This window comes from Dermochelys coriacea, chromosome 14 (genome assembly GCF_009764565.3).
Source record: "Dermochelys coriacea isolate rDerCor1 chromosome 14, rDerCor1.pri.v4, whole genome shotgun sequence".
NCBI classification, from domain to species: Eukaryota; Metazoa; Chordata; order Testudines; family Dermochelyidae; genus Dermochelys; species Dermochelys coriacea.
In genome coordinates, this window is record NC_050081.1 from 19,117,012 (window position 1) to 19,125,667 (window position 8,656).

Genomic DNA, 8,656 nt, shown 5'->3' on the forward strand with positions numbered 1-8,656 from the left:
GGTTCTTATCTCTGAGCTCAGATAAAACTTATGAGTCCCAAAACAAGTCTCTGGGTGCTAGCAGCAACTCCTTTCACTGCAAGGCCTCATACTTCTCTGCTGTGTGGAGAGCTCTGCAGCCTTTTCCCTGCTTGCTCAGGGGCTCTCCCAGGCAACCCTGCCTGGACAGCTTTTTCCTAGGTCAGACTCCCTAGGAGATCCCCTCCTTGGGAGCTTCCTTTCTCCTCAGGGGCTTTCTTCAACTGACCTCTCCTAAGTCTTTTATTAGGACCAAGTTCTCCTTACTTAATGAATTGCCTTCCAGCTACTTAGGCAGTTAACCACCACATGTGGAGCTGGGGTGACCCTCACCATTCAGCTGAACCTGTCACAGGTAGGCTGGGCACCTGATTCCCCTTTCAACTGGAGCTGACTGGCCTACAGAGGGTAAAAGGCTCAAGTTAGCACAGTTCATCAGCTGCCAACAAGACAGCTCTGTGCAGTGGGAGTGTTATTGCATGGCATGGCCAGTTTCCTTGGAACCAGGCTAATTGGAGAGGCGTTAATTCACCTGGAGAAGCACTGCAGTGAAGACATCTTAGCAACTCCAGAACTCCCAGCAGGCAGGAATATTAAAAATGGAGAATGAAGAAGAAACGATTCCAAAGAAGGAATTAAATCAGGCCACTGACTCTTGGCTAGTAATGGAGAGATAAGAGGGAGCATAAACGCACAAGACATGGAAACTTGGAATGGGCTGGGTGGACCACAGCACTGCCATGTGCTGGCAGCTCAGATAAAAGACAGCAGAGTGATCTGTGCTTGGAAGTATCATCTACCTCAGAGATTCTCAACCAGAGGTCTGTGTACCCCTCAGGGTACACAGAGGTCTTCCAGGGGGTCCATCAACTCTTCTAGATATTTGCCTAGATTTACAACGGGCTACATAAAAAGCACTAGCCAAGTCAGTACTAACTAAAATTCCATACAGGCAATGACTTGTTTATACTGCTCTAAATACTATACACTGAATATAAGTACTGCACAATATTTATATTGCAATTGATTTATTTTATAATGATATGGTAAAAAGGAGAAAGTGAGCAATTTGTCAGTAGTAGTGTGCTGGGACACATTTGTATGTTTATGTCTGATTTTGTAATCAAGTTGTTTTTAAATGAGCTGAAACTTGGGGTGCACAAGACAAATCAGACTCCTGAAAGGGGTACAGTAGTCTGAGAGCCACTGATCTACCTGCTGCTGTCATTAGAATGCAACCCAACAAAGTAAACTATGGGCCTGATTGGCGTCTCCCCGGGCAATGATATAAATAAGGAGCGATGCCATCGAAGCCAAGGGGCCCAAGTCTCCTCTCACTCATGCTGGTGTAAATCAGGAACAACTTCATTGAAGTCAATGGAGCTCCGGGTCGTAACGCCAGGGTAAATGACATAGGGTTTAGGCCCAGGATTTGCAAACCACCCTCCCAATATTCAGCTGCTAAAAAAATTCCAGTTGACCCTTTAGCCTTGTGATTTCTCAATCCCAGCCCCTCTCGGAATGGTGTTTTCCAGCTGTTCTCTGCTTTTATTTCCCTTCTGTAATACTGATGAAAGGGAATCAGCTTAACCCTACGCTGCTTGGACAACTGTTTGCTATTGAGGGGCTAAAAAAAGTGTTGTGCATGATACCCCAACAGACTCAGGATCGTCTAGCAATAAATTCTCCAGTGGAAATAAACTCAGACTACTCTTTGCAGCTGATATCAGCATCGAGGAGCACACAGTTTCCTGGGCCAGGCAAACCTCCTCACGGGAATTTAGCCCTTTCTCAGCCAATGCTTGGAGATCTGCGTCAGTTTGGGCAGGCTAAATAGGGGCTTAGAGGTTTTGAATATAACTAGTGCTGGGGGTTAAGTCAAACAGCACTGACATGTTGCAGTCACAGCTGGGTGGTGGCCAGTCAGGTGGGGAGACAGCCAAACCAGCCTCAACTACCAAAATGCCACTGCTTTAAACAGGATCTCAGCTAGCTGCAGTCAGAGCTACCCAATGCTGAACCTCATGGAGCAACATAAATAGCAGGCAAAGGGGGCACAAATTTCAAACACACATGGTGAGGTAGCTTCTGAGCATGGAGGTCTCTCACTGTCTGCCCAGGCTTGTCCTTGCTTTTGGAAAGTGCTGGCTCCCAGATCCCCTTTTTTAAAAACAAAAACAAAAACAAACAAACCATTTTATTTTTTCCCTAGGAAACTTCAGCAGCTGGATTTAAAAGCCAGGTTTGAGCATGAAGCTTCGTTTCTCTTGTAGATAAATGGGATGTGCCTGGGCTACCGAAGCAGTGCTGGGGGAACAGGCTAGACCAGCTGGGAAACCTGTGACTGCTGAGAGATGCTCTGAACTGCTGCTTGAAGTGATCAGCTGCTTGGGGGGAAGGAGAGAGTGTGTGTGTATGTGTGTGTGGGCAAAGAGGGGTGTGTATAGGGAGGTGGGGGGGTGTGTATGGGGGGTGTATGACTGAGTGTGTGTGTATGGGGGTGTATAGAGGTGTAAGGGGGGTGTACAGGGGTGTATGGCTGAGTGTGTGTGTATGGGGATGGGTATATAGGGGGTGTATGGGGTGGGGAGGGTGTATGGGGTGCCTGTGTGTAGGGGAGGTGCACGGGGGGGTGGGGTGATGCCAGCTACTACTACTACCTGCTTTAAAACGCTCATGATTTCCCCAGGTTCCTGAATTTTGCGACTCCCAGCCTGGGGAGCCGCCCAGCCTGTGGGCTCCGTGCGATCAGGTGAAGCCTTGGAAGTAGCGCTGTCAGGAGCTGAGCGAACACGGCGCTTGGAGCAGGCGGAGCGGAGCGGAGGACCGGAGGTGCCGGGCTCTCCCCGCAAAGCTGCCCTTTGATCCAAGCGCTGCGCTCCTCTTCAAGCGCCGAGAGCGAAAACTTGTGGGGCTGCAGGGATCCGAGCGCCGGGCCCTTGGAACAGACCCCACCGCCCCGCCCCAACCCATCGCTCCAGGTAGGTCTGGGCTGCCCGAGCAGGTGCGCTCCTAACTCGGCTTCCAAGCGCAGTGAAGACAGGGCGACTCCGCCCTTAGCCCCAGCCCCAGCCCCAGCCCCAGCCCGGGGCTGAAGCGGAGCCGCTCCACGGAGCGGAGAGCGCGGCGGGCTTCCCCCAGCGGAGCCAAGCTCCCCCCCCGGCAGCTCGCTGGAGCTGGCGGGGCGCGGATGGCGCATCGCGCCGCCGGCGCTGCGCTCTAACGGGGCGCGCTGGGGACCTGGGGGGCGGCGCTGTCTCTGTCGTGCGGCTCCCTCTCCCGGGCGGCCCGGCAGCGGGGCGAAGAGAGGGTAAAGCAGCTGGCGGGGCGCAGGTGCCCGTGGGGGAGCTGGCAGGGGCTCTGCTGGGTTCTGGAGCATCTGACGGGCTGGTTTGACTGGAACAGAGCAGACCTGGCCAGGCTGGGTGGAGAACGGGCCCTGCTGGGCTCTGATCCCAGCCCCCGCCGGGGTGTTTGCCCCTGCAGAGGCTGGGGACGGCTAATGGGTTTGTTGAAGTGTCTAGTGCCCTGTCCCCCGCCCCAAGGGCTGTGCCGGGGGAGGGAGGGGGTCTCTAGGCACCAGACTGCCCCCTATATGGACCCTCTGCACAAGCCTCATTCGCACTGCCGTGCCCTGGGGGAGAAGTGGTGTCTGGGTGGGCCAGGTGGAGGAGTGGGCAAGCCATGGGGTGCAGGTGCATATCCTCCACCCTCCGGCTCTATGGCGGCTGTAGTGTTGTTCCCACCCTGCCTGCAGCCATAGCCAGGGAAGGGCCCCTGGCACTGTGGGTCCATTGCCAGGGAGCTAATGGGAGGAAGGGCAAGAACCAGAGCTGCTGTGGAAGCACTGGCCCTCTCACGGATCTGCCCCTGTTGGGGATTGGCCCCACTGCCTCTCTCATGATCAGGCCTGAGGGGACAATGTGGAGGGAAATCTCAGCTGGGGACAGCCTGGCATGGATTAGGTACTCCAGAGCCTCCTCCTGTGGGTTTTTCCAGGGGAAGGGGCAGCCTGGGCTTAAGTGAGTAAAAATATATAATGCAAACACAGAGTGTGTGTGGAGGTCTTCATGGAGAGCACCAGGTCCAAAGGGTTTGGAAATTCAGGCACTGTAGAAAGTGTGTCTACATACAAAGAGAGAGAAAGAGAATATGCAGATTTATTCTCACTGAGTCAAAATAAATAACAATTGTATATACACTCACAGTAGAACTCGCTTTTAGTGAATTCACCTATAGCATGGTTTTATATGCAAGTAAAGTGTAAGTTCTGATTTTTTTTCAGTTAACTACCATGTGCAAATTGCAATCTATGTTATAGTAAGAACCTCACAGAAAAGTTGTTCTGTGAAGAGCATGACTTCCCTGTGTAAGGCTACTGTGTAGAACTCAGTCTGTGTGCATCACACACACACACACAAAATACAGAGAGATTTGGATGCAGGATGTTAATTGAATTCTTGTTATCCCTCTTCGCGATGTCTTAGACTCCTTCATATTAGGAAGTTTAGAAATTGCCAGAGCAGACTGGTTTCATAATGGTGATGGGCTGTTAAACCTCAGAAAGCCTTTCTTTTTCAACACCAAATTGAAGCCTGTCTAGTCTTGTGGTAGTGGTTATAAAACCCTGTCGTGATCTGCATGTCCTCCTAAGCTTCCCTCTGACTAGCAACCTTGGAAATGGCCCTATAGTGAGGGGTAGGGCCCTCCACAGCCTGATCTTGCAAAAAAAATTCACATGTATCTTTGCACACTCAAGTAATCCCACTGCAGAACATTTGCAGCCTGCACAAGCAGTGCAAAAATGTGCCTCAGAGTGGGATGGCTACCACATAATATTCTCTGCTGCTTTGCCAAACATCTAACTCACTGGTTTCAGAGTAGCAGCCGTGTTAGTCTGTATTCGCAAAAAGAAAAGGAGTACTTGTGGCACCTTAGAGACTAACACATTTATTTGAGCATAAGCTTTCATGAGCTACAGCATCCGATGAAGTGAGCTGTAGCTCACGAAAGCTTATGCTCAAATAAATTTGTTAGTCTCTAAGATGCCACAAGTACTCCTTTTCTTTTTTCATCTAACTCACTGTTTTTCTGATACATTTTGCCTAGTGTAGAAACTGGGATCCATTCTGCAGATCATTGTCAGGGAGTCCTTTCTCCATCCAATGAAAACCTGCTAAGAAATGATCCTGCTCCTCGTACCTGTTCAACTCCCCCAGCTTGAAAGAATTGACCTGGGAACACCCAAGGTATGAGAAGAGCAGCTGAGTTAGCTGTTCAAGAGGATGTCTGTAAATGAAGAGCTAGAGAACAGGTTTTCAGCAACTACTGTGATGGCCACAGAGGCAAGTGAAGGGAGCCTATTCAGAATCAACCCCAACATTTCCTACAATGCCACCTGGGACAGTGCTCCAGACACCAGTTCAATGGAGGACATGATAGCCACTTGCACCATTGGGACTATCCTCTCCATTATGTGTGTGATCGGTGTGACGGGCAATGTCTACACCCTGGTGGTGATGTGCCATTACCTGAGATACTCTGCCTCTATGTACATTTACATCATTAACCTTGCCTTGGCAGATCTGCTCTACCTGCTCACCATCCCTTTCATCGTTGGAACATACTTCATCCAGGAATGGTACTTTGGAGATGTCGGCTGCCGCATCTTGTTCAGTCTGGATTTCCTCACCATGCACGCCAGCATCTTCACCCTGACGGTCATGAGTACGGAGCGCTACTTCGCAGTGCTGAAGCCCCTGGACACGGTGAAGAGGTCCAAAAGCTACCGGAAAGCCATTGCCGTCGTCATCTGGGTGGTGTCTCTGCTGCTCACGCTCCCGATGCTCATCATGATCCAGCTGGTGCAAAGAGACAGCAAAAGCATCTGCATGCCCACCTGGAGCAAGCTGTCCTACAAAATCTATCTGACCATTCTCTTCTGTACCAGCATTGTGGGCCCAGGGGTGATCATTGGATATCTTTACATTAGACTAGCCAGGACCTACTGGGTGTCCCAAACAGCCTCTTTCAAACAGACCAAGCGGCTGCCTAACCAAAAAGTGCTGTATCTAATTTTCACGATAGTGCTGGTCTTCTGGGCTTGCTTCTTGCCCTTCTGGATCTGGCAGCTTCTCTTCCAATATTATGAATCCTTCCCGTTGTCCCCCAAGGCCATGAGGAACATTAACTATCTGACAACCTGCCTGACCTACAGCAACAGCTGCATCAACCCTTTCCTCTACACCCTGCTGACCAAAAACTACAAGGAATACTTGAGGAACAGGCAACGCTCTTTCCATAGCAGCAGCGGGTACTTCCAGAGGAGGAATCGATTTCAGAGGATTTCTGGGAGATCCCTTTCCACAAGCAGTCAACATTGCACAGAGACCTACGTGCTCACTCATGTTCCCATGGGAAACAGTGCCTGAAAGTAAAATACATCTCCAAGAAAAAAAAATTAATATTGACTTCAGTGTTGCATTGCTTGAAAGTGCAACATTGTAAAGGCAAAGTCTTAGCAGATTCATAATATGTTAACGCTGAGTCCAGAGATTGTGCCATAGCAATCTGCACTCATTTATTTCCAGTACCATGGATTTTGCTGCTCACCCAAAGCCTATTGCTTTTTTCATTTTTTTATGGTGTATTTCTCTCCCATCTGTAATGAGAGCCTGTAATATTGACACTTTTTTTATGATTACAGCTGTCCCACAACATTTTAAAATTAAGTTGTTGAAATATTGGCTTAGATGGTTTTATTTGTTGTTTGATTGTTTTTAAACAGTAATGCTAGATTAGACGTGGCTGGTTGTACATGAAGTGAAAACAGTACAATTAAAGAAAAAGCGGTTTGTGTTTCTGACGTACGTGTTAATCCAGTTTGAATTTTGTAGGGAGGTTACCAGGGGGATTGAGGGAAGCGTGGCTGGTTCTGGACTAACTCACCCTGGTTTTACAGTGGTAATAATCCACTGTGCCTGATTCTCCTTCATTCTAGTTACTGTAATGGTTACTGGTAGTAGCAATCTACTGGTGTACATGGAAAGAGAATCAGGCCCCAAGCTTGGTATTACCCTGGCCTTGGTCAGAAAACACACAAATGAGGATCCTCAGATTCCTCCTATGCACCGAGTCAGAATACTCGAACGTCCAAGGTGGGATGGAGAACTTTTCACTCACGCCCCTGGGTGACCTTTCCTTCCCCTCTCCCAGGGAATTCTCCCTCCATACACAAGTGAGAATTAATGGCAGCTGATCCCATTAGCGACAGGACAGTCGGGCATCGTCAATGTTAGTAACACCCCTCAAACCAAGCACTCGTCTCGGAGAGTGATATTTTGAGCTTTCGCCAATGGCGCCTAAGACCAGCTCCCCTTAGAGGCTCACAGAACGAACACAGGAGTCCTCCTATCGCTTTGATCCCTGGCTCCCATTCCCTGTAATAACGCTATGTCATGCAAAAGGAATTGCAGCCAAAGGACAGAATTAGAAGCAAATTAAGGCATGGGGCCAAACTCAGAGATGCTGTGAGCGAGGAACATTCCACTGGTGGATGAATTGCACTCACTTATCCAAAGTAGCTGGTAACCTTCTGTTCCCATACAGAGCATTTTACGCTGTGATTGGGGATAAGGGAAGCTGTATCTATAACACTTCCGGTGCATTGTTAAAAAGAATTCTCTGCATGATCTAGCAACCCCCCAGCTGAGGTCTCAAAGCATGTTACCCAGGAGGGGAAACATTCTCGTCTCCGTGTTATGCACAAGGAAGCTGAGGCACAGCGTTTCATTGACTTGCCATCACACAACAAGTCAGCTGCCGAAACAGGAATAGACCCACATCTTCTGAGTCCTTTAGACTCAGCCAGGAGCCCTGTCCCCTGCTCTAGCCACTAGGTCACACTGATGCAGTGAGCTGTAGCTCACGACAGCTTATGATCAGATAAATTTGTTAGTCTCTAAGGTGCCACAAGTCCCCCTTTTCTTTTTGCAGAAACAGACTAACATGGCTGCTACTCTGAAAACTGTTCCTACAGATGCAGATGCTCTTCAAGGCACAGCAATTAGTGCTCTTCATAACTTGCTCTTTCCTGATTTCAGATAGTGAAAGCATATAATAATAATCCCTGGATTTTACACAGACCCTTTCATCTGTAGCTCTCAAGGCACTAGACAAAAGAGGTCAATATCATTATCCCTATTTTACGTATGGGGAAACTGAGGCACGGGGCAGTGCAGTGACTTGCTCAAAGGGAGCACTTTATCCTGACATCTACACAGTGCTCATTCATTTTACTTGCATCTTTATCGAGGGTCAAGTTTTAAAACATGGCCTCAAGTTTGGAGGTACCCCCATTTCCAGGTGCACCTCTTAAAGGCAAAAGGAGGCTCAGCCACTCAGCACCTCTGTCAGGCTCCAGGGCCCAGATTTTCAAGAGAGCGCAGCTTCCATTTAAACACCTCCATAAAATGGCCAGGGTTTCCAAAGGGCTCAGCTCCCAGCAGCTTTCATTGTCCCAAATGGGAGCTACCGGGCCCTGAGCACACTTGAAAACCCAGCCTCTCGTTCAGATGCCTCAATAGGAGCAGTTGGGCGCTGAGCTCTTTTGAAAATCTGGTCCAAACAGAGGTGAAAG

At 49.2% G+C, this 8,656-nt stretch overlaps 1 protein-coding gene across 1 annotated transcript; it reads left to right on the top strand.

Moving 5' to 3' along the window:
• The first annotated feature begins 1,904 nt into the window (after positions 1-1,904).
• LOC119843091 (urotensin-2 receptor) lies at positions 1,905-6,964 on the top strand. The gene is made up of 3 exons (XM_043497407.1): positions 1,905-2,260; positions 2,708-2,999; positions 5,128-6,964. The coding sequence occupies exon 3, from the start codon at positions 5,304-5,306 to the stop codon at positions 6,447-6,449; it is 1,146 nt and encodes a 381-aa protein (XP_043353342.1). The 5' UTR covers positions 1,905-2,260; positions 2,708-2,999; positions 5,128-5,303; the 3' UTR covers positions 6,450-6,964.
• The last annotated feature ends 1,692 nt before the right edge of the window (positions 6,965-8,656 follow it).

Excerpts from the sequence above, each read along its gene's own strand:
- LOC119843091 (XM_043497407.1), top strand. The coding sequence starts at position 5,304 with ATGTCTGTAAATGAAGAGCTAGAGAACAGGTTTTCAGCAACTACTGTG.